The 27498-nt window shown below is 36.2% G+C and overlaps 1 protein-coding gene across 1 annotated transcript in view; it reads left to right on the top strand.

Moving 5' to 3' along the window:
* Positions 1 to 25689, top strand: part of LOC149577313 (uncharacterized) — a 200440-nt gene extending 174751 nt beyond the window's left edge. Inside the window, exons 17-18 of the mRNA XM_089823391.1 lie at positions 24582 to 24652; positions 24842 to 25689. Of these exons, the coding sequence (XP_089679517.1) occupies positions 24582 to 24652; positions 24842 to 25223 (453 nt within the window). The 3' untranslated portion in view covers positions 25224 to 25689. The remainder of the gene's footprint in view (positions 1 to 24581; positions 24653 to 24841) is intronic.
* Positions 25690 to 27498: the final 1809 nt, after the last annotated feature.

The raw sequence follows: 27498 nt of genomic DNA, 5'->3' as shown, positions 1-27498 counted from the left end.
TAAAGGTTAACTAAATAACACCCTCAGTCTTCTCCCTCTCTTTCAAGGTTGCCTCTAATAACATGTCAGGCTTCCTCTGAATCTCAATCTTCATTTTCCTGCAATAACTTTCTTGGAGGAAAAGATTAAGATAAATAATTCTTATAGTACAAAAAATGTAACATTATTTAGAATGTCATTAGGTTAACTCATTATTTTATGTTTTCAATAGTATAATGCTTCGTGATGTATAGAAGTCAAAATATACCTATACTTCATCTTTACCTTTTATACTCTCATAATGAATATTTTTTATGTTTAACAAATATTATATCAAGATATAAAATATCATTTTGAATAAATGTATATAACTCAATTGTTACTATACATATATAAATATATATGTGCAAATATATATATCTATATATTTATCTCTTTTATATAGCTATCATACTCTTATTATTGTCGAGTAATAATATAAAGAAATAAAACTTAACATAATATACCTTGTAAGTTTACCTTAATGAGACCGGAGTATGAATCCTCTGAGCCAACTTGGATCTTTATCTTTTCATAGGGAGATACTTAAACTAAATTGAATACACGGCTCCATCTATTGCAAATAAATAATAATTTGATCTTTTACAAAATTAATTCACACTACCTTTATCATTTGTGTTTGTCAGCTATGTTTTTGGTAGCTTTCATCTGCTACATTATCATTGTTTTCCAGATTTATTTATTTAACACCACCCTCCATTTTTTGCAAAGCCCTCTCAGATGGTTCCTTCCATGAAATCAACCTCTCAGCATTTTGCATGTTCATGTATACTCTCGTCGGTTGAGAGCAACAAAAGGATTATCGGTTATCATTCATAGCATTCAATATCGGACAACATATTCATCTTGGGGCCGATTGGAATCATTACCATATAGACATTCGTTATGAGCAAATGAATACTGAGTGTACTACAATTTAAAACTTTTCTTTGACAAAGTTAATCATCATACAATCTATGCTTGCTCTCTGTGGCATTCATGTCTTTCATCGGGCACTCAAAGTCATGTTTAATTTACAGCCCCATTATCGATTATCAATTTTCTCCAATGATCACCTTTCTCCAAAACGATATAACTTGATGAAATTAATGCTGGAAAGTGTATAATAAAGGAGTGGCCAAATTCACAATGTATAGAATATAACCATATTATAGTTTGAAAATATTTGGATACCAAGCTCGAGCTTTTGAAGCAAGGCCATGTGAGATTTGTTCAATTAAATAATAGAAGCAAATGTCACTTTATACTTTATGATAATTTCTGCCTGCTTCTTATTACTAACAGGCTGGGAGTTGCCTGCTTTGATACCATGTTAGTTTTAGAGGTCTGCTACAGATGTATTGGCATTGCCATGTTTTCCAGCGACCTCTTATATATATATATATATATCCGAGTGAAGCTACAAAACATCAACAAACACATTGTGTTAGTTATTAATTATTGTTAACCATCCTTGCTAAGTCGCCAATTTCTGGGAGAGGGGTTTGAGCTGACTTAGGAAGGGTCATGGCCCTATGAGGGACATGCCCTTTGGTCATGATGTTAAAGGAGGGTGTTATTGTAGTTTGAGGACACACAAGAATTACAAGTTTGTTCCCTCAAGCAATAATACCAATCTGAATTTATTGCAAAGATAAATAACATTTCAGTAAAGAATAAAAGTTGACATCTCCTCCATATATCTAAATATTAAGAAGATCATTTTTAGCAACAAAGAATAAAAGTTGACATCTCCTCCATATATCTAAATATTAAGAAGATCATTTTTAGCAACAAAGGATAACATAGAAGTCTGAATTATTTAGTATAAAATTTGCAGAATCTTTACAACACCTGTTGCAGAAAAGGAAGCAAAAGCTATGGAGGTTGGAATTCCCAGATCCATAGATGAGACATTCTTGATGAGCAAAAAGAGATTGCTATTAATCAAAAGTGAATGAATAAATTACAAAGAGATCAATCCTTATAAAAGGAGATCAAAACCCTAACAGGTAAAACCTTGGTTACATGATAATAATTAATAAGAGAATTAATTATTATATGCCCCAGTTTTAGCTTAAGTAAACTAGAGATACTAAGTGACTTAATAACTAAATCAATATGATTTAATTAATAAGAAAATACTTTATTACTCTAATACCGCCCCTTAAGATAAACTTAGGGCGTAGCTAAAAACCTACAAACTAGTACTGAAAGAAGAATTGGGTCCCGACAACAAGGCCTGATGAGGTACCCAAGTACAACCAAATCACTGAAAAGAGGAGAAATCGAGAAAACCACATGGGAAAAACCCTACTCTAAAAAGAGATGGAAAAAATGCTAAAAAGAACTAGTGAAGGATTGAAGAAGCCTCCAATCTAGAGAATGTCCTAGAAGATAGGACCAAAAGATGATCATGAAGAACACCACTTTAGCATGAAGTTGCAAACAGCGCCAAACTGCTGATCTGAAGAACCTCCACTGTATAGAACATGACCAGGTAGAGAAGACTAAGTCTGAAGAGCTGATCAATTGAAGATGGAAGGATGTCGACAAATAGAGTGACACTTTATCTCAGTGCGATTGCAAAAATACTACAAAAGGATGTCAACAAAAATCAAAAGAGACATAAGGCTGTTACAAGAGATAGTACAACCCATGAAAAATCATTTGAAGCAACAAAATCGATCTCTGGACCTAAAACAACCAAGATATCTACTAGGATGCAAAAAAACAAAAAACCGAATGGGATGTGCCTGGAGCGTAATTTAGAAAATAAAATGTCTCAAAATATGCCTCCTAGAGTGTAAAATAGAACCTCTAATTTTGACTGCATGAACTGGAAACCAAACAACATCAAAAGTCCAAATGCACTGCACCATCATGACGGACTCGTAATCAACTTCCCAGTGATATCTTCTTTGCAAAAAACATAGTCCGGATGAGCAAGTTATGACCAAAAAACATGGAGGTCAAAATAGAGCTGGAAGGGCAAACTTTTTTTTACCACCTTGGGAGTTGAGCTAAATGCCCCAGGAAATGTGCACCAATACAAAACACCTCAAGAAGCGTGCCAGTTTTGTACCAAAATTGTTTTGATTTCCATAAAAACCTCGATTTGCATGCCAAAAATCTCAATTTTTGCACCTAAAAATCTCAATTTATGTGCCAAAAAATCACACAATCCCTGCTTCAGGAGACGTGCTCAATTTAGGAGCAATATTTTTTTCCTCAAATTCCAACTTTGTCCAAATTGGACAAATTTTATATGAAAATAAGTTTTTTGGGTGCTTTGAGCTCAACGATGATGTCCATTTGGGCTCAAAGTGCTCTAGAAAAAGGTGACGCCCCAGATCCAATACAAAATAACTCTAAAAAAAGAAACCATCTAAAAGAAAAAACACAGATCTGAAAGCCAAACCAACCCTCTCATAAATAGAAGAGGGGCATGAAGATCTGGAGCTCTAATACCATGTTGAAGTTAATGAAAGAGAAACCACATAGCTCCGAAGAATCACCTGCATGCAAACACCTGTCACAGAAAGAGAGAAGCAAAAGCTATGGAAGTTGGAATTCCCAGATCCATAGATGAGACATTCGTGATTAGCAAAAAGGAGATTGCTATTAATCAAAAGTGAATGAATAAATTACGAAGAGATTTAATAATTAAATCAATATGATTTAATTAATAAAAAAATACTTTATTACTCTAACATTGACTTCTATGGTTCACTCATAATTTCGCTAGGGTCCGTGTGTGCTAGGTGGCCTCTTGTCTTAGAGATCTTTTCATTGCAGTTTGTTACTTTCATTGGCCTCCTCTCCATATGGTGTACACAATGGTTGGATGGGTACCCATTCAGAGACTTGTTTGACAACATTACTAGATTCTTTGATTTGGGGGATATTCTTATTGTTGGTGATTTCAATGCACAAACTAGGGACTTGCAAACTCCACTCCATGGCCAAGTGTCAAATCCAATGTGTACCTCTGTGTTTGATTCGGTCCCCTTGGGTTTTCAGAGGTTGTCCAATGATTCTTTTGCCACCTTACGAGGTAAAACCACCACTTGCTTTAGCTACGAGAGTCTTCAGACTTGGTGATCCTGAAAGAACTTCCCATCCTTCCCAACTTCGGTTCGTTCAAACTTCACTTGTTGGCCTCACTATGGGGGTGCGAGTGTTGTGGATTATGTTGTTGCCTATTCCTCTCCAATTTCTCCTTTAGTTGCTTCATCGTCACTCGCCCTCCCCTTTTTAACCACACCATTCTTTGCCTCACCATTCAGGCTTCCACCTCCTACTTGCCACCCCCACTCCCACCTACACTCATAGTCTCCCCTCGTTAGTGGCCCCTCCTTCCTACCAATTGCTTCCCCTCTCATGAGAGCACCTCTTCCCGGCTCAATTGTCTTGCTGCTTCCTTTTGTGAGGCTGCCCTTCTCTCTTTCCCACATTGCACCACCCATTGGACTGCCTCACCCCCTCGTAGAAGCACTTGCCTTAGGAGCCAATGTTATGATGATGAATGTGAATCCTTTTATTGCTAACTGCACACAACCTTCAACCTTCACTTGATTTTCTTTAAGAAGGTAAAGTATTCTTACTACCACTTCCTCCGCTGCAAGAAACAAGCTATCATCTCGCATTGTAGTCGGTCTCTTTGGACCCCTCTTCTTTAGTCCCACAAGGCTTTCTAGTGCACCCTTTTTCTTTGTTGGTCCTCCCTCCCCTCACCTTAGGCAAAATTTGTTTGGTCTCCCACACCTCCACCCTCTACAATACCCCTTACTAACCCTTCTTCATTATCACCCCTCCCCCCCATTGCCACCTTTTCACCTTCACCAACATCAACAACGCTGTTAGGTCCATCAACAATAGCAGGGCTGCAAATGAGGAAGAATTCCTGACATAACGCTTCAAGCATGACATCATGGCTTTGTTTCTCACAGATTTGTTTAACAAAGTGGTTTGCAAGGGGTTTCTCCCCTCTTGGTCACTCATTCATCTGATTCATAAGGCTGGGCCTATGTGAAATCCCAACAATTACAAGATCATCATTGTGGGGTGCACTTTCTTTAAATTATACACATAGTTTTTACACAATATTCTTTCCGAGGAGCTTGAATAGAGACATAGTCGTGCTAGAGTGTAGGTGGGCTTCCGACCAGATTTTTAGACCATGAATCATGCCTTGACTCTCAAAACTATTATTAAGGAAACATGTCATTGCTCCTCAAAGGTTTATTTTCTCTTTTTGGATTTCCACAAGGCATTTGACTAGTCCCTAGGAGAACCCTCTTGAGTGCCTTCACAAGACACTACGAGATAGTGATTGGTTGCATCACAATCCCTTATGGGATGTCAAACTTCATTTGTAGCACTATTGGGGAGAAATTGGACTTCCCTTTGTCTCCGACTTTGTTTGGACTCTGCATTGATGAGTTGGAATAGCTCCTTTAGGCACACTCTCTTCTCGGGCCAGTTGTTTCTTACACTAGGTGTTCATTTTTATCTTGCTCTTTGTTAATGATGTGATCCTCATGGCTTCTTCGGAAGGCTTACAAAGACTCTTGATGATCTTGCTTCTTTCTATGATTTATGATAGTTGATAGTGAACTTGAGCAAGGCCAAGGTGATGGTCTTCAATTGCCTTAAGACCTCTCACCTCCACTTCTTATTTTAGAGCGAAGAGATTGAGATAGCTTCCTCATATAGTTCTTTGGGGGTCAATTTTTTCTAGTCCTTGATCTTGCTTGAGACCATTGATGCAACCTTGTATTAACAAAGGGTTATGTCTCTCTAGCCATTGTTGAGAAGTAGTGTTTGAGACATTGTTTCGAGGACACCATGTACAAGTTGACTCTTTTGGACACTTTGATTAGACTAACTGTGCTTTATGGTTTTGTGGTTTGGGGCCGTCCTTACTGGAGTTGGGCTAGGCTTCAGTGGATGTGTCCAGACTCTTCCAGTTCAGCTTATTATTAGATGTAGACTATCTACTCCAATAGTAGTGTCCTTATTGAATTTGGGGCCTATTCTTTTAGACTTGGTATTATTTTAGATCTTGTTTGGTTTTTAGCAAGGCTTTGCGGAATCCTTGTAGGGTGTATCAACTATTCATGCCTAGCCTATTCCTCTTCGAAGGCTATTGTATGCTCAAACTCCACCAATTAGGCTCATTGTTGATTTGCTCAAGCCTCAACTCTTTTTGGTTCTATTGGGGTCAATATTGATCAGCTTCCCCCTTGTATTCCCTGGATGCCCCATCTCATCTTTTGCCACGTCGACAAGAGTCGAACATGCTTATCAAGACGAACATCTATAGACAATATATTTGTGCTACTTGGACTTGTCGCCTCAGGGGGCTTTGCTCAAGGATGACATTTTATGCGGAGCATTTTCTTGAGTTAGAGAACATGGTCATTGTGCACCCCTCATACCTATCCCATGGTTGCTCTCGTGCTCTTTATATCTTTCTTGGTTCTTTTAGAGTGGGTTCTCATAGGCTCCACATCCAGATTGACGACCATTTGGCTAGGGAGCATAGGATTTGTTGGCTTTGTTATTTGGTGGAGGCTGAAGGCTGAAGGCTCACTTCATTTTTCGCTACGCCAACTACTATGAGATCAAAGGCAGATTGTATTGCTTCTTAAGGGAGGCTTAGTTTCTCCCATTCTTTTTTATGTATACGAACCAGAGGTGCCTTTTGCTCTATCTTCAAGAGATACGGAGGCTTCGAGACCTCACTTTGCAGTGACTTTCCCCTTGAGATTGCATTCTAATCAGCTCATCACATCATTTTTCATAGTGCTTCCCCCATGTGGTGGTACCGAATGAGTGTTGGATCCCGCTTCTGGATTTCCCATTATTGTGAGACCTCTAGTATATTTCACTTAGTGACGACTTTCTTCTCCTAGCGCTTCTAGGTTGTTTTGTAGATGACATGGGATCTTCTGTCCTAAAACCTATTCGTCAATTCTAGAAATTTTTCCTGGTTGATTGGAGAAGCTAGCTTGTTGAATTGTTTGGTTTGGTGGTTTCCTCTTGCTTTGGTTCTTTTGGTCTTTGTTTTATGCTTTCTCTTTCTTATGGACATTGTTTGGTGTTCCCATTATATGCTGGGTTGCAGCTCTGTTTCTGGCAGTTTTTTTGGATCCTTTTGTTGGTCTTTTGTCAGACACTAATAAATTTATCTAATCTTATCTGAATGGATTATATAGTTACAATACCTTGAAAATTTTTTTTAGGGGTTAATGGATTCACGATTTGTGAAGAACTGAGTAATTGAACATTTTAAAAATAATTTACTAGAGCTATGGATAAAGATTGATAAACAATGTTGGACTATAAAAAAACAAATTAGTCATATAGAACATTTGAGAGTTTGTTCTATCAAGCAAAAATTACAACTGTAGTATTTTTTGCTAGAAGTGTTAGATCCCTTTTCTATGATACATATTTTAATTTGGAATTCTTTCAATCTACAAAAGTGCAAACTAACCTAATTGGAACATGTGCATGATTGGAATTAAATATTAGTTAAAATACTAAATTTTCAAAAAACACAACACAACTGTACAATAAGAATGAAATGGTAATGGCTGCAGGAATGAAGTTATACATTTGTGGGAAGAGATACTGAAATACAAATCAAAATGAGTAAGTGCAGAGTGTAGCAGATCATTATTAGCCTTTGCACAGAACAAAATCTTTTAGAGTTAGACAAACACTTTTGAGTTTAATGACTTGAGAAAAGGTGTAAGGACTTTAAATATTCGTGTTGGATCTGGTGTAGGTTTGCTAGTTTTGGAGTCATGGTATGGTTTTAGAGACTTCAAATTTATGCTTTTTAAATCCCTATAGATTAGTTTACATGGTTATAAACACTGTTTTGTGATTCACTATTCTTAATCTTATGGAACCCTCTGTTCGATAACATCTGTAGTCTATACCATAGTTCAACTTATCATTACCGACATCTTATCGCTGAGGGAAAAAATAAAAATATCAGCAAATATTGGAGACTAGTTGGGAACTTATTGGGAAAATATCGGTAACTTAAAAAATTTCTTTAATTTAATTGGAAATGTAGAAATGCTTTTTTTTTTTTTGCAAATTCAATGAGGAGATGCATCTAATGAGTCAGTAAATGTGTAAATAAACCAAACAAGCCAATCTAGGTATATACAAATGTAAATAGCATAAAAAATTGCATCCTCTAGTGTAATGATAATGGCTTGTAGTCATAGTTTGATAGTCTGAACTCTAAAGAAAACTAAACTAGCAAATTGTCCTTGTAAAACTATAAACAAATATAAGTGTCAAGTACAATATCAAAATAGGCTACATCTTCCTCTTCCCCTTCCGAGCAGCTCTTTTAAAAACTACTGGAGTGGGAGGGAGTGTAGTCCTAGAAGATTGTCGTGGTTGTGGTTGGAGCTCCATCTTGGATGTAGATGGTGTTGACAATGGCAATGCCTCCTCATCATTTATATCCTCCTCACTCTTAGTGCCCTCATCTTCCTCATTATTCTAATCAATGTCATCCAATCCCACCATAAATCCACCTTCCTCCATAGCCTGCAACTCCAAATGAGAGATCTCATCGTTTGTCAACAATGGAGGCTAAACTTGTGATGTCCAATCATAGTAGAGATCTATGTTATCCAAATCAAGAGGACCAGCTGCTGCTAACTCTACCTTTCTTATGTGCAACTTAAGGTTATAATGCTCATAAACAAGGTCATTGAGGTGCCTCTTTGCTAACTTGTTCCTCTTTTTTGTGTGAATGGCCTCCAATAAGCCCTAATTACGCTCACAACTAGATGAGCTAGATAGCTGATATAAGATGCGAAGGGCAAGTTTTTGCAGATTTGGAACATTTCCAGCCCAATTTCGCCACCAAGCATTTGCAAGATGAATAGTAAAGAGTTAGAAAACAAGGTGAAAACATATTTTAGCAACTTAGTTTTTATCTACTTATCATGCATGTGAAAGACACCAAAAACTCAACTATTTTAGCTAGGGTTTGAGTGTTCTTGCCAAGTCTGAGGATAAGTTGGCAATAAGTTACCAATATGGCAATAAGTTGTCAATTTATAGGTGATATTTAGGGGCAATATCTTGTAGTAAATTATCACATGGTTCAACTTATCACAATAAGACAATTTATGGTCTTTATATCAGCAATAAGTTGATCAATGGATTATACAATACTTTGCGTAAGGAAATTTATCATTTCCTCTGGTCTTCACAAAGGGAGCTTGCCCTAGAAGTTGAGGAGTTTTATTACCTTACATGTTCCATTTTATATTATACTGCAAGGCACAAGTTTAAAATTAAATCAAATCTACATGTTTTTTTCGTTAAAATTTCTTCAAATGGCAGTTTTCCTAATTTCTTTCAAATGGTAATTGTAAAGGTTGGAATGGCATAGTTTAGATAAGTTATAGTAGGGACTGGTTGCCATTCTTTTAATCTTCCAACCTTAATTGTAGTGTGCAAAATGAATGCCAACCTAGTTCTTGCAGCTAAAGTAAGATTATTCATTCTTATTCACTTAAGTTGTGCTGTTACAAATCTTATGGTGATCATTTTCAACATGTTCAAGTAACATGGAAAAGCTATTATTCTCAAAAAGTTTAAAATTGAAAACATAAAAATTACACTTTGCTTAAAACGACAATAGAACGGAGAGTTTCTAACATCCATGAGGCCAAAGATAGCCTATGGGACAACATGCCCGATTATGTTTGCTTTCTGGATTACAGATTTTCCGCTATCAATTTTATAATGGATTCCATCTCCTCAGCAGTCTTGTTGAACATATCCTATAATCAAGTTGCTGCTAAATTATTTTTGGACTTGACCTCGATGTTATTGTAAGCTTTCCATTCTAGAATAAATTGCTTTTCTATCTCTATTGAGGCAGCTGTTTAAAAGATGACTCTTTCCATACCTCATTTAAAAATTTGCATCCACTTATTTCTCATGGAAAATCATTTGAAATAATCCTTAACTGAGCTATGAGGAATATTAGCCCATGTACAAGGATTTTGTTCATGATTCGAAGTTAACCTAAATTCTTTTAGGTAATACTTGAAAGAAAAGGATAAATTGTGTTTAGTGGAAATCATCTCTTTAGAGGACTCCCGATGTAGAAATCCTTTCTCCAGAGAATTTCCACCATCTTAATCCTCTCAAACCAAAACTTTCTCCTTTATTACTTTGTGCCAAAATTGACTCCAAGTAAGTGTTAGAGGTGAAGAATGATGAGTTGAGGCGAGATTGATATATAACAAGGGAAGCATTGGAAATTGTTGAAGGGAAAGCTAAGTCATGTTTGTTGGAAGTTCTCTAACTTGAGGATTCCCATTGTGGAAATCCTCTCTCTAGAGGATTCCCACCACAATAATCCTCGCAACTTGGAATCCCCCCCACCCCTTTCCCTTTAGCCTTATTTTCCTCATGCGAAATGAAATCAAATGAGCAAATTGGAGAGTTACGAGAGGAATTTTAATGCTAAGTGACTAAAATGGGGATGATTTTGTTTTATCATATTTGGGTGGAAATCCTATAGCTTTAAGATTTCCACCCAATAAGTGTTTTTTCCAAGCCTCTAGAAATACGCAAGACATTATTTATTTCAAGAAGATAGAAAGGCTTAGTCTTTAATAAGAGAAATCCATTTTGTTCATTATCGATGTGAACTTATTTTCAGATTTCATTTACAAACTTAATGAACCCTTATTTTTTGTTTTGCAAGGTAAAAGATGGAGATGATTTCAAGACTGAGCTTGAGACTTCAAGAGGAGAGCCAAGTAGATGCTACAAGAAGATGGCTTAAGCTCAAGGACTCAAGTGAGAAAGAAAGATTCATGTTCAAGTTATCAACCTACAAATTCAGATTGAAATAAAGAGGAAATTTGGGAAAGCAGAGAAAATCTTGCCACATGAGGACATCTTCAAGAAGAGTCAAGAATGACATCAAGCTTACAAGTCCTATGTACAAATTCAAGTCAAGATCATGAGCAAATTTCAAAGTAATAGAGAAGATCTAAGAGAGCAATTTGAAAGCATACACCATCACCATCATCCTCAAAGAGTTGAGACATCAAGCAAAGGTTACTTTCTAGCAATCGAGCAAGAAATATTTGCAAATTTAACAAACGCCTACAAGCCAAGACTCCAAGCATGATAAGAATGATGAGGTGACAATTGATTTTCTCCTCCAATCAGAAAACTTCAATTTCAAGTACAATCAATAACAACATGCCAAGTGTCCTATTTTCTCATTGGCTATCAAAATCATTGTAATTTTCCCATCGGTCCATGAAATGGTGGCCTCATGTAACTGGTTTTAAGTTAAGCAAATTTAATTATGGTTTGTGTGAAGAAACCTTGGCCCTCGATCTTGGATTGATTATGGCCGTTCACTGTAATGGAACTATAAAAGGCCAGGGTCTTCTGATTTGTAAGAGATGAGCTTAGGAGATTAGAGTAGGAGAGAGTTGTTAGTGTAGGAGACTAGAATAGATTGGCTAAGTGAGAGACTTGATTAAGTTGTTTCTATAATTCTTATCAAAGTAATTGATAATTCATTGTTGGTTTTTCTTGGTGGATTACTTAATGTTGCTTTGAAGTGTTGTGTGGTTTCCTCAAATTTTCACTTGGACTAGATTTTCTTTTATTTTAAAATAGTTTAGTTGAATGAAAGTGATTGTGGATGCTTACTTGCTCGACTTGAACAAATTTGGCCATTAGCTTCTTGTTGATGGTAGGTATGCCTTGTGTGGTTAGTCGATGATTGAATGGACTTAACTTCAATTGATGTTGAATCTTTAGTTTGCATCCATTTGATGGGATTACAGAGGAGATGTTGATTTGAAAACCATTCAAGTGTTCCTTAGAAACTTGTACTAGGTGGGTCGAGTCGTTGGCGAGATTACATCTAGTAGAGTCAAAGTCATCCATGATTCCTTGCATTCAAAGTTAGGAGCAGAAGTTAGTCAATTTAAGTTTGGGTTGAAGTGAAAAGGTTTGAAGATCAAAACTATATTTTCATTGCCCTGTTGTAAAGCCAATTCTTTAAGAGAAAGAGTTGATATCCATTGAATGAATTACACAAGTCCCTTTGTGATAGCCAACATATCACATCGTAAAACTAAGGGAAGTCCATGATTAAGAAGGAACCTTGAAGTCATTTCATGATTCTCTGTTGCAAGCTAAGCATGAGATGGCCTTATATGAAGAGAGGATTGAGTAGTTGATGAAACATTTGGTATTTGATTCTAAATGTTGTAGTGGAATAAAACTCACATCAATAGGACCTTAGAATAACATGTGGATGAGCGTCAAAAATAGGATAGTGAAATCTTCTTTGTGGCAAATTGAGTTGGTTGTGTGGATGACTAGATCTGTGTCAGATTTGGCATCTGACAAGGAGAAGATGTTTCTAAAACCCATGTTTTGCCAGGAAAATGCCATGAGAAGTAGATAAGGCAGCACTGTGCTTATGTGGAAAATGCCACATGTCACTCATTGACTTGATTTTGATTCAAATCTGATGTGTCGAGTTGAACTCATGAGTGATGGCATCAGAACCATTGCCAATGGGAGCCCTATTGTTGCACGAAGGGTCTCAGTGGGTGCTATAGGCATCGATTTGTCCACAAATGTTCACCACCATATCTGTTATGAGGCTGCAATTGATTTGTCTCCGTGTGTGCGTTGCAAGAAGAAGACTCCACTACTATAGATCGTGATTTATATCTTGGTCGCATTTATTGGATGGCTAGATTGCTAGATTGTGGCGGATTTGAACCACGAGGCCCCACTGGACAGATCAAGCCACTGATGACAGAATATGCCGCTATGTTGGTAGTAATTTTTCTCCATTGTGTTGCATGTGGAAGACCAATGTGATTGGTAATTGGGCTGAGCTGCACAACCCATGGTAAAGATGGGTGGTGGGCGGTGAATTGTCCCAAACTCAACAAGCAAAGAGTATTTATGCCCTTTTAATAAATGAATCGCCAATCGTCAAAGCAAAGAGATGGTGACAAACACTTGTCTTGTCGATCTGTAACAATGTGACTGCATCAATGTGGTGGGTGTATGAACACAAACTGTGCTCTCTCTATATAAAATGTTGACAAACACAAGGGTAAACCACCCTAAAGAATACTTTTGCTAGAAAGGAAAAAAAAAACTGTTAAAAATATATTGAAGTGACACATAATTTTTTAAATTTTTTTATTAAAATCTTACCATGTGTTTGGAGATAGGCCATATGGCTTCATGTCCAGATTTTTCTTGCGACAAATTTGACTTTTGCTGAATATAAGCTTGTTTATAGTTGATTTTAACTGAAATGGCCTTGTGGACACAATGATGATGCCTAAATGCCAAATTCTGCACCCACAACTGGATCAAGCGTAGATTGCACTTCATGAGAAGAGGTCTTCACATCTTGAGAACTCTGATACCATGTTAGAGTTTTAGGTGACTTTACAACACCCCCAAGATCAAATGAAAGACCAAGATAACTTCCACAAGAGAATGTTATGTCAATCACATTAAGATACAAGAATGATATTATTGATAATGGACATAATTGTACATAAATTGAAATGTATATAATAGGCTTATATCATTAATGAACAAAAACAATTCATTTATTAGCACCGACTCAAAGACTGATTATTAATGTAGGATAACTTATTGGACAGATTCAGATTTTGCACAGAGAATATAAGAAACATGAGAATGTTATTACTGCAAAGAGTAACTGTATAAACTGCACAAACTCAATGATCTATTTTATACAAGAAATGATTACTTTCAAGGCACAAAGACAGATGAATTTCCCTAAATATTATTCAAAAACGGATTTGATCACATAGATTTAGTTGATTCTCACTCGTATGTCAAAGCATTAGGGGGATAATGCTTCTATTAAATATTTAAGTTCGTAATTGTTCAATTCTAACCAAGTTATAAGTGTTGAGTCTAACAGATGATAGCGTTTAGAAAAGAAAAAGTATTCTTTAAACATTAACCAAAGTAATCCATGACATGGATTTGTAGAAACTTGTACAATGTTTTGGCAAAGTGGATGCTGAGCTGGAGCTTCTGCATTCTGAGGGCTGCACTTACTTGGCTGTCTAGTCCTTGAAAGCCTTAACAATAGCTAGTATTTCTTGACCACACATGATTGTACTGCCCCTTTCTAATCCCCACAATGCCTTACTAGCATTGACGGAATTATAATAGTTACTAGAGAATATTTGACTTCTTTCCAAGATGATGTTGGGTAATGAGACTTTTTGTATTTGCTTCTGTCCCTTGAGTCTCATACTAAAATAAAACTAAATGCCTTATTGTAAGACATATGCAAAAGTTGAACTTCCCCAACAAAAGATATAGTGCGCAAAAAAATTGCAAAAACTGATTCTGTAGCTCTGTACAAAAATATCCTAGTCACAGGGGTGCACATTTCAAATTCTATGCTCTAGCTGCAATTGCTCAGATTCCTTTAAAACACCAGTTATTTTCTTGTTAAATAAGGCACTCTTTTGGATGAAATACCTTACACAAACTTTAGATAAATGCCATGTGATTTAGAATGAAAATATGATTGAATTTTCTAGAAGAAAATTCACCAATTTTTTATTGAAAAGAACCCATTGCACCTTGGGCATGCATTGTGTACCCAAAATGACCCCATTTTCTATTAGGGAGATTTCAAAGGATGTGGGGAAGGGTGAAAAGCATTCCCACCATTTCACTTTCTTGCCAAAATTTAGGAAACACCTTTGAGAAGTCAAAAAAATTTGCAAGGCACGTTAGGGGAGAGCTATTCGGCCCAAGATAACTAGGGGACATTCAAATGTTTGGACCTCCCCTAACTTAGGGATACTTGAGCTACTTCATCAAAAAAACTTACAATCTTGCAAAACAAGTTTAGTATATGACATGCCCATCTAGGATTTGCAAAGAAAGAGGACAACAATGTGGACCATGAAGGTCCATGTGATTTTGAAGATGTTAATTTGGGCCTAGGGTTGGGGCTTTGTCCATCAACCTTGTAGGAAAAAAGTAAGATAATGGTGTGCTCCATAAAGGTCTACATGTTTTTGACGATGTTACTTTGGGCCTAGTGGTGGGGTCTCTGCCCCATGACCTTGCCTTGTATCATGACAGGTGACGTGTAAGGAGCACTATCTCTGGACCTTGCAAGGGTGCTTGACATAAGCCTTGTTGAGGATGTTTCGTAGAAACCCATATCAAACTATAAGTCTAGCCAAATAATAGATCAATGATGAATAATTATCACAAACCTACAAAATACATATCCCATATTACAAATCTCTGTATCTTCACAATAAAAGCCACAATCAAGGATTATCTTGTTTCATACATTAGACAACTTGTTTAGTATAAAAGGACTATCATAAACAAAGTTGGCATGCTATACTCTTTATATGAAAGATCCTTGATAGATGCCCTTGCTGATCTGCTGTAGTTTTTAAATTAATAAACTATATTTTCCTGTGATTTCTTTGATGGTCTTTGAGAATAGACAAAAGTTGTAGAAGGTTTTGTTTTTGTTTTGTGTTTTTTGATAGTTTTCACAATAGTAATGAATAATGAACAATAAACATGAGAGGAGACTGAAAATAAATAAGAACATAGAGCCAAATCAGAATTGCTATAAATCGTACCAGGCAGATTTCTGATTTATAAAGGCAAATAATAAATCCAATGCAGTTTCAAGGAGCTTACATCCAACAATGATGCCAAACTGCTGCAAATGGCAGCCGTAAGATTGCAAAGAATCACGTCCCAGCTGAAAGAATCAATCTGTAACGCTGAAACCATAAATTTGCAACTTGAATCCACAATAAAGAATGGTGTACTCTATCCCTGATAGCAACGCACACTGTCTGAAGAATCCAATGCCAATAACTGTTGAGGGCTACGTCCCAGCCAATCCAGAACTTGGGGTTTGCATCCCAGATGAAGAATTGCTCTCAGAGCCAATTCACAAAAACAAGTTTTTCAATATGCAAAAGATAATAAAAAATTAGGTCTCCATCTCCTTATATCCCCTTCCAATTGTAAATTGAACCCTAAAGGGAAATTACACTTTGCCCTTTAAATAAAATATAATAAAATAACATTTTCCCAATTAAAGTCATTCATGCTATAGGAAAAACATTACTTTATTAAAATTCCATAGCTGAAGGCACCAAAAAGTCTACAGATAGTAAAAATCATGTATAATAATTCGAGACCTTTCCAACGAGCTATAACACATTGGTGTACTTGATCAACTAAAGCCAAAATGCCCTTATTACTCCAAAATGGTTATATTATTAACCTTATTTTAATTTGTTTAATCACCAACTTAGGAAATATTTAAATATATTAAAATATTTCCCAAATGGTCCCAAAAAGCCCAAAATGACCAATCAAACATGAATCTGATCTTGTCACCTATCTGTGACTGATGCCGGACAAGATGGGTCAACTGGCAGTCCATCCCTAAAATCTAGGGATGCTCCTAAAAAGTAGGAGACAACCCCAATCAACCAAAATTGAACCCCAATGACTCCCCTGCTGTGTGCACCTCTGAGAGAATTGTCACTAAACTAGGAGTTCCTCCTAAAAAATAGGAATGCCTCCTAAAAAATAGGAGATGCACTCTCCAAAATGTTCACCGAGGTCTCAAAATGCCTCCTAGACCATTCCTAGTCAATCCCTACAAATTAGGAATCCCTCCTAAATTGTAGGAAACTGTTGTCTACTGCTCCAAACTACTTGGGAAGTTCATGCATGACTCTCAAAGCCCCTGGGTTGGTTCCCTCTATGCTCTGCTGGCCTATGGGAACCAGATAATAGACCAACCTTGCTAGAAATGTTGTCACTAAGGAAGGGCAGAAATTGGGGACATGACAGTCCTCCCTTCCCAAAGATTGCTTGTCCTCAAGCAATGTAAATCCAACTCCACAAACATTAGGCAAGTCCATACCATAACCAAGAATGATCCCAGGGTCCCAAGCCATCTTGGAAGGTTTGTAGTTCCATCTTCTAGAAACATTGTCCTGCACTACACCCAAACAAGTAGCCTCATGAAAACCCCTTGAAGGAAGAGCAATCAAATACTGTACCAACTCTGTTAACTCCTCAATGAATTGCTCTCCGAAAGAACCAAATTGGAACACTAAAGGCGGAAACTCTAGTAAGCCTACATTGGCTTCCACATCTTCAACTATTGAACTGCAAATCCAAGTGATTCCAGGATTCCGAATCCGCCTCAAAAGGGAACCACCATGCTGATGCTTCGTCACTCTGATATAAATATTAGTGAACCACAAGTTGTAAAGCAATTCATTAGGACTCTGAAGCACCAATGTATCAATGAGACCAGGGCCCGGATCCCAAACCAAAATACCAAATGTATTGAATGAGATGAAGTATCTCAACCACACTCCATGAAACATACATACAATGAAGCAGACCAACAAGGTGTGAAAGTGAACTCCCATAAACTAGTATTCCAACCCACATGACCACCTAACAATGCTACTATAATTCTGACCAGCAACTCGAATGATATCATAGACGTCATCATACCAATTCCAAACAACAAACGTCCCAAAGAAACACTCCTCAATGCTCTCATACTGAATCATGCATGTAGTCAATGCCAAGTCAAGTAGTAAATGATTCTAGCTTGGACAGCCACTAGTCCATAAGGAATCGAAGACTATGGAATCGCCAATCAACAAGGATACCACTGCCATATCAATGGATGTAGATGACAAACTCGAAGATGAAGTATGTATGCCATCATGAGAAAAACCAAAGCATGTGTCATTTGTACCCAACGTTGTAGGATTATCAATTCCTGAATCCCATATCGATCTGAGAAATGTTGCTCCACCCAACCACTGCGCTACTCTGATGTAAACATCTGTATACCAAAAGTGAAGCAACTCAATATGAATCCACTGAAGAAATGCCCAACACATGTTGATACCAAGATCCCAAATCTTTGCACTGACACATCCCTCTGGCATGTTGATATTCATTATGTTGTTGTTGTGAAACTATACCTCATCCAACCCACTAAGAACTTCACTCCAAATAAAGCCACAATTACTACCAACAACCAATGCTGTTAGGAATTTACAAATGAGCCAATCATCGGCAAGGAAAGTTTGTTGAATACTTTTTCAACTCTTCCAAACAGCTGCTGCAACTTTACCTATATTTCCACAAGTTAGTGTGCCTTCATTAAAGGTTGTTAAGTAAATGTTTTGTTTAACCATGTAACCAACGAAGTCCCTTATATTCTGATTTTGAAAGCCCAATATAATATTTAAAAAGTCTGAATCTTCAATCAAAAGGTACATCGCTGCCCTATCATATGGAAGAGGTGATAAACCCATTGATGATTGAGAGATGTTTCTAATTCTCAACAAAGACAGACTCTTTGTGGATGGTCCACTAGGTATGCAACTTAATATGTCATCAACTCTTGGTAGGGAAGGATCAACTTCACACTTGAACACCCCAACTTGAATGTAACCAACCCAAGGTTTAAAGTTTGACTCATGAGATGAAAGAGAATTGCTGTTCAAAGTCAGAAAATCAGAAGTATGTTCATACCTTTCCACAATGTTTTTGCAGTCTTCTCTTGCCTCTCTTTCCAAGGTGGTGACTCCTCTAAAGGTGCTGGTCCATGGGGTGTGTTCAAACGAATATAACATGTCCCATTAACTGCCTTAGCTGCCCAAAGTCTGATCCATACCTCTATCTCCATAACTGATATGTTTTCCATTACTAACAAACTCCAAGGTGTAGTATGCCAAACAAACCAAACATTATCAAAATGCAATATCTTCTTAGTAAGCAACCTCTTAGTCTCCCTAATCATCTCTTTAAGACAAGATGCTTCATATGATCTTAACAATTGTCCTTCCATTGTAAATTATGCATGACTAACCAAATCAGAATCAATAATGTTCCATTCCACACAAATGAAAATAACACTTGTGGCTGGTTCATCAAATGTGAAACTAATATCATCATTGTTTGGAGTCTTTAAGGGGCTCTTTAAAAGAGGAATGTCATAAACTTCATTTATGCAAACTAAACCAAACTGAGTTTTCTAAATCATAACTCTTTTCCTCTTCACACATCTCAACATGCTCTTCTTGTGGACTTACCTCAAGAAGCTCTTCCCTTGTATGCTCAACATCGTCACTTTCTTCCCTTGAAAGAAACAAGGATCTAATGTATGACTCTCTTTGTCTTCTTGCATTATCAAGCTGATTGCATCTTTCCTTGACCTCTTGTAAGTGTTGTCTTGCTTGGGCAGCAAGCATCTTGGCCTTCTTAGCTCTATGTGACCATCCATTGCACGTCTCTTGAGCCTTTTTCACATCTTCCAAGGTGGGGTAAACACAATCAAAACCTTTGTGGTTTGAATGCACAATATAAATCTCATGTGCAACACACTTAACCTGAGTACCATCATAGGAAGACTTAACAACCTCATTACCTTCATGTGAAATGGATGATACCACATGACTAGAGCTACTATTGCAAAAATTAGAATAGGGATCAGACCTTGGAGACATGCTTTCAGCATCCCTAATGGACTGATCCATGATTGTAATCTCTTCCATTTTGTGATCAACTTGATGAATCAATGGTGTGCTATGTGTCTCCTCCTGATCTAGAGTTATTTCTTCTTTAGGAATCCCACATGATGACTTATTTTTGTTTTTCATAGGCTGTAACTCAAATGATAACACATCTTCATGCCTTTCGTCTGCATACCCTGTAAGTGACTGATCCATTATGGTGTTTTTATCATGAACATGGATAGGTTGACACAAATCTTCTTTCTCACATGAAAACATATCATCAACTATGGCATGGTATTCCTTTTTTGCAAGCTTAACCTTATGACAAATTTTTGGATGCATGTCAATGTAATCTTTGAAATGAAAGTTCTCCCTAACATATTGAGGAAGAGTATTATACTCCTCAAGTATGCTAATTACTTCCGTTTTCCTGTCTAGTGGCAATGGATCCTTTCAAGAAGAAGATGATGAACCACTAGCATGTCCAAATTTTCTTGACATAGAATCATTGAATTGCTGCAATTGAAGCTTGAATTTTTGTTGTGATTGTTCCCATTCTTTCCACAGGGTTATATCTCTTAACAATTTTGCCATAATGAACTACCACGCCAACCAACTGAAACTAACATGCCAGAGCAAAAATCGACCCTGTACTGCTAATATGAATTATCAAAACTTTTGATCCAGTACCCAGATGCCAAAATAAATTATCAAAATTTTTTAGCCAGTACCCAGATGTTGAAATGAATTATCAAAACCTTTTATCCAATACCCAGATGCCAAAATGAATTACCAAACTTTTTAGCCAGTACCCAGATGCTGAAATGAATTATCAAAACTTTTTATCCAATACCCAGATGCCAAAATCTGTTGTGACAATTTCTCACAAACCCTACAGGCTGGCAGGATGTAGGCTCTGATACCACTGAAAGATCCCTGATAGATGCCCTTGCTGATCTGCTGTAGTTTTTAAATTAATAAACTATATTTTCCTGTGATTTCTTTGATGGTCTTTGAGAATAGACAGAAGTTGTAGAAGGTTTTGTTTTTGTTTTGTGTTTTTTGATAGTTTTCACAATAGTAATGAATAATGAACAATAAACATGAGAGGAGACTGAAAATAAATAAGAACATAGAGCCAAATCAGAATTGCTATAAATCGTACCAGGCAGATTTCTGATTTATAAAGCCAAATAATAAATCCAATGCAGTTCCAAGGAGCTTACATCCAACAATGATGCCAAACTGCTACAAATGGCAGCCGTAAGACTGCAAGGAATCACGTCCCAGCTGAAAGAATCAATCTGTAACGCTGAGACCATAAATCTGCAACCTGAATCCACAATAAGAATGGTGTACTCTATCCTTGATAGCAACGCACACTGTCTGAAGAATCCAATGCCAATAACTACTAAGGGCTACGTCCCAGCCAATCCAGAACTTGGAGTTTGCGTCCCAGATGAAGAATTGCTCTCTTAGAGCCAATTCACAAAAACAAGTTTTTCAATATGCAAAAGATAATAAGAAATTAGGTCTCCATCTCCTTATATCCCCTTCCAATTGTAAATTGAACCCTAAAGGGAAATTACACTTTGCCCTTTAAATAAAATATAATAAAATAACATTTTCCCAATTAAAGTCGTTCATGCTATAGGAAAAACATTACCTTATTAAAATTTCATAGCTGAAAGCACCAAAAAGTCCATAGATAGTAAAAATCATGTATAATAATTTGAGACCTTTCCAACGAGCTATAACAAATAGGTGTACCTGATCAACTAAAGCCAAAATCCCCATATTACTCCAAAATGGTTATATTTTAACCTTATTTTAATTTATTTAATCACCAACTTAGGAAATATTAAAATATTTCCCAAATGGTCCCAAAAGGCCCAAAATGACCAATCAAACATGAATCTGATCTTGTCACCTGTATGTGACTGATGCCGGACAAGATGGATCAACTGGCAGTCCATCTCTAAAATCTAGGAATGCTCCTAAAAAGTAGGAGACAGCCCCAATCAACCAAAATTGAGTCCCAATGACTCCCCTGCTGTGTGCACCTCTGAGAGAACTGTCACTAAACTAGGAGTTACTCCTAAAAAATAGGAATGCCTCCTAAAAAATAGGAGATGCACTCAAAGTCTCCAAAATGTTCGCCGAGGTCTCAAAATGCCTCCTAGACCACTCCTAGTCAATCCCTACAAATTAGGAATCCCTCCTAAATTGTAGGAAACTGTTCTCTACTGCTCCAAACTACTTGGGAAGCTCATGCATGACTCTCAAAGCCCCTGGGTTGGTTCCCTCTATGCTCTACTGGCCTATGGGATCCAGATAATAGACCAACCTTGCTAGAAATGTTGTCACTAAGGAAGGGCAGAAATTGGGGACATGACATTATACTGCTGAATATGAGTAATAGTTGGCAGGAAATGCCATTTCCAGTGTGCACATATTTATCAATCATGACTTGCATAGACAACTCAAAGAACAATTCCATCTATTAGTGTCTATTGTCAAATTGGGACATAACCTGTCATTGTTTTACTTAATTGTTTCTCTTTATTAATGAGTTTGACAGCAAAGTATACTCTTGAAGCTTCAAGGAAAATCGTTAACTTGAATATACACTTCAGTCAAACATGTCTTTAGCTCATATTCTTATCTATATACAAAGATCATAATTCGTGTTCAATTTTGATCCTCACAAAAGGTTCTATAATGCCCACGTTGAATGTTTTATAATTGTTATCATATCAAAACTTGATTTATTTATTTATTTTTAATAACCATATCTTGTCATCCCAAAAAAATGGTGTAATATCCCTTTCTGAAGTAAGATTTAATAATAAAGAATAAAATTAAAATATATAATTTATAAAATAATTAAATGAATAAAATATTAAATAATAAATAAAAATACAAAATACAGCTATGGAGGAGAGACAACAGTTGATTATAAAAATGTTGAAGGGTAAAGTCTATGTAACCAGCATTAGTCATCAAGGTATCAGAATGTTGTACGATATAGAAACTTAGAGATATCGAGTCATCCATGCAGTCATAGATAAATAAATGAATAGAGTCTAGTCTGTTGATGACAAAGAAGAGATCAAGGCGAATATCAATTGGTCATTATAACCAGCTATTGATACTAAGTGAACGATTAGTTAGGATACCGGTGGTGATACTAATTGAATGATTGGTCATCCTGATGAGAAAGTATTTGTGTCTTAAAAATTATTAAGTTTCAAATGATTAGTCATCCTTATGAAAAAGAAATTGTGTCTTCAAAGTCTTCCATGAAAGTCATTGAAAAACTGAGTGTCGATCATGCATCAGTTTGCAATAAAATTGAATTGGAAATGGATATCGTAGAAGATGACAATAATGGCACAGTTGAAGGTGGCAGTAACAGATTAAGCAATAGCGAGTCTAATTTTTTATACCTTTGATTGATGGACGTTTTGAAACAAATTTTCATATGAAGCTAAAGGGGACCAATCCACTCAATGACTGCATTCACCATATCATGATGATTATTAGGGAATGACTTGAAAGATTGATGTCTTGTTTTGACATGTTCACTTTGAAGATGATCTAGTACTTGACATAAATCTGGGCACCTTATTAGAACACAATTCAATGACTGGAGATACTGTTTCCTACACAAGGTTCGCTGTCAACAGTCATTTTATATTTGGAAAACTGATGCAAGTGATGGAGATCTTTCCTTGAGAATTCCAGCCTCTTTTGGGAGATGATGTATTATCCAACTTTATGGTTGAGTATTCTGAAGTGATATGTGAAGAAGATAAAATAAATATGAGGTTTCCATCATTTTTGAAGAATTGCTACAATTGCATGATATTGTGAAGTATCTTTAGAAGTAGATTATCTGTATCATATTGAGTTAAATTTCAATGAGGAAGAATACTATTTTTAGTTGCATAATTTCGATGAGTTTGTGCCTCGGTTTTCCTTGCATAAGTGTTTGTATCATCCTGAACAATGCACCTCAATGTAAATTTTGTGGAGGTTTCAAGAATGTGTGTTACCTTAGTAGGATTCCAAACTCAAACAGAAGCATTGCTACTTTTCCCAGCTTGTCAATGGCTTCATCTAGGCAGCGTCTACACCACCGACCAAATTCTGAGCATAAACATTTTTTTCTGATTTAACAATTAATTTTAAAATCATTTTACAATGGTTTCTATTTTTATATTAATTAAATAATTGACAATAAGTGGAATTCTATTGGCTAGTTAGCCACTGGCCTTCACCTAGGCAGTTTATTTCTTCTTGTTTGTACATAGGTAGGCATTACCATTTTTTGTGCTCATCTTTAGTAATATGTTTCCTAATCCATCACGTGTTTGATTTTATTTAGGTTTTTACGGGCTAGGTAATTAGAAGTAGCCTCGATTCCATTACCTAGAGCTAAGACATACATTAATGTTATTTTGAGATTCTTCTATGGCCCAGTCTGGGGAAAGGCAATTTTTACACCCTAGTTTTTTTCCAAATTAAAATGCTTTCTTTTTCTTTTTAAAAATCAGGGCCAAACAGAATGAATAAGGTTATGGAATTGCATCAGCAGGAGAAAATGATAAGTGGTATTGTGTATCAATTGCCTGCCTTGAGATTCTAGAACATTCTTAAGGAAATAGTGCATAATTCTAACTAGATTTAGCAGGGTTTCCCAAGAAGAACTATATAATGATGAACTAGCGACTAAAATAAGTTTACTGTAATTAAGAGAAAGCAGATCCATATTTAGGTGAAAAAGTTCATAATTTGCATTTTTTTTTTTTCTGTTCATCTTCGAGGCTACATTTCTTTATTCTTATTCTTTTCAATGCTGCAATTTTAACTAGACTCTGGCGTTTCATGAAGCAGGCAATTACAATTTTTAGAACAGTTGACAGCATGAAGACAGAATTTCATGTACACGAAAGAAGTGCCTTTAGGTAGGATGGTTTTCATTGTATTTAGTCATGTATTCTTTAATCTATCAAGAAGCTTGCAAAATCGTGGTTATCTTCTCGGCAAGCCCCTGTAAGCTCCTTAAGTATACATGCAGTGTAAACAGTTATGCCATTTTTACAGAGTTATTGCAAAAACTGTCGGTTTGAAAGGAGACTTTATGACATTTTCAGGAATGCTGAGGATGAAGGTAAAATGCTCAAATGTTTTGGTATGATTGATCAAATGCGACAAAAATTTGAAGCTTTGCAGAGACCAATTCTAGAATTGGAGCCAGTGACCCCAAAAGAAAATATTGCATCTACTGATGAGAAAGCATCAGAGAATACATCTGAAAGCTTGCAGTCTTTTCACAAAGAAGTCAAAGAGCAGTTGCCAAGATCAGTTCAGGAGCCTGACAAAGACTTAAAATCAGCAGCGGAAATCTTAGATCCTGAAGCAGAACTGGCAAAGTTGGAATCTGAGTTTGGAAAATCTGGTGAAGGTTACTCTTCACAAGAGATTGGAGGTTGGGAATTCGATGAACTAGAAGAAGAACTAAGATCAAATTCCTAGAATTTATGAGGTGCAATTTGAGAGTTTGTAATTATAAATTCATTTTACATGAATGCATTCTTGAACATAAACATGGTACATGGAAATGGGCATTAGTATTCGATCCTTCTACACCATCTGGAAATTATCTATCATGTATATTTCTTGAATAGACTTGTATCCAACTTCTTTGCTCTTTATGTAAGATGGTAACCACTGGTAGTTTCTATTTGGAGCTTGACCAAGGGGTTTTATTTCCAAAATCTTGTAAATCTTGTCTATATTGAATGTGGGACAAGCATCAAGTTCTATAATTCTCTCACTGATTATAGGTGAAACGGGATACATTTATTTTATAAGGAACTTGCAATGGCATGTTCAAACAATTCTTGATTGTAATAATATATGTTGAAAAGCTAAACTTGGTGTGTTGCATTTCCCTTGCAATGAAATTCCAATAGCATCACATGGGATCTTTTCTGTGAAATTGAGTTGTACATTGAAATTTTGATGTTTTCTTTCTCCCACATTAAGCTTGTAGGGTAAGAAATTAGTCTTGCTGCCTTCCTACTGGTTGATTAAAAATTGCCAGATTTTTATTTTGGACATTCTTTTTTGATTTGATAAAATTAACAATACACTGGCATGTTTACACAGAAAGCAAACATGTGAAGTTTCATTTTAGGAAATCTGTTCTTATTAATTGCGGTACAGTATTTATATATTTACTATGTTTGATGGAGTTTGGCTGTACCCGAGATGGTTAAGGATGTTTGATATGTGCCTTGACACTCCCAGAGACAGGCAAACGTCCCTGACAGAGAGACATTTTCTTATGAAAATAAAATATTTATAAAATTCAAAAAAAAGCCTATTAATATATCATGACAGCTCTAACAGCAGTATAACATGACAGCATTAGAAGAGTAGCAATAAATATCATGATAGTGGTGTTGGTTAAATGATTAGGCCTTTCTTATAAACTGGGTTTTACTGAAAAGCCAATATATAAATCAACAGTTGGAAAAACTATCGACCAGTTTAACCTTCAAGATTTTGATAAAGGTGCAGCTCTTTTTTCTATGATTTGAACTTTTTCTTTTATTGAAAATTTAACATCTACTGAAATGGGTATGATTTTAAGGAACTAACACTTGGTTATCACCGTGAAACAACTGTGATAGCTAATTCTTCAAATTAAAATACAAACCATAGAATTTTTTTAACGGCTTATATCATTAATGAACAAACACAATTCATTTATTAGCACCAACTCAAAGATTGCTTGTTAATATAGGATGATGTATTTGACAGATTCAGATTTTGCACAGAGAATATAAGAAACATGAAAATGCTATTACTTCAAAGAGTAACTTTGTAGACTGCACATACTCAATAATCTAGTTTAGACAAGCAATGATAACTATCAGGGCACAATGACAGATGAGTTTCCATAAATATTATTCAAAAATTGGTTTGACCACATAGATTTAATCGATTCTCACTTGTATGTCAAAGCATAATGGGGATAATCCCAACCCTTCCCCTTTCCATTTAAATATTTAAGTTCGTAATTGTTCAGTTCTAACCAAGTTTTTCCAAGCGTCGAGTATAACAGATAATAGTGTTTAGAAAAATTATCCTTCATGGAAACTGGTACAATGTTATGGCAAAGCAGATGAGTCTGTCTGCTGAGCTGGAGCTTCTGCATTCAGAAGGCTGGGCTTACTTGGCTGGTATTTCTTGGTCACCCATGATTGTAACACTCATTGTTGAAGAGGAGGGAATTCATATATTAAGAACAATTTGACAAGGAAATGCAAGATGTCACTACCCCCATATTCTTTTGAGGTGCGCTTAAAGATATCACAGAAGTGTTGCAAAAGGTGTCATTGGCACCAACATTTCTAGAAACAGAAGCTGCATGATTTACCATCAACTACTACTACCAGAAGTAGTGCCACTTCATATTTTATTTGGTGGATGACTCATGGAGATATTCAAAGATCCACCTATTAGCAAATCTTCAAACTCTAAAGACCCGATGTTTGATACTCACGTATGCCACACTAGGAAGTCATAAATGAAGAATTTTAAGATGTTCCCAAAAAAATCAATTGGCAATCTTGTGATAGATGATGAAGCTTCAAGTGTATTTAATGAGGTTATGCAAAATATGTTAAGAACTGTTTTGTCCTATAGAAGAATTGAATGGAAACTATTTCAAGGGGTGCTAAAATTAGACTTCGCTTTCAAAGACAAACTTGAAGAGATGATTGAATATCAACGCATCAAA

Source organism: Cupressus sempervirens, chromosome 1 (assembly GCF_028749045.1).
Source record: "Cupressus sempervirens isolate cs-2001-9-10 chromosome 1, ASM2874904v1, whole genome shotgun sequence".
Taxonomy (NCBI): Eukaryota; Viridiplantae; Streptophyta; class Pinopsida; order Cupressales; family Cupressaceae; genus Cupressus; species Cupressus sempervirens.
Note: the sequence above shows the minus strand (reverse complement) of the source record. Positions and strands in the feature narration are given on the sequence as shown.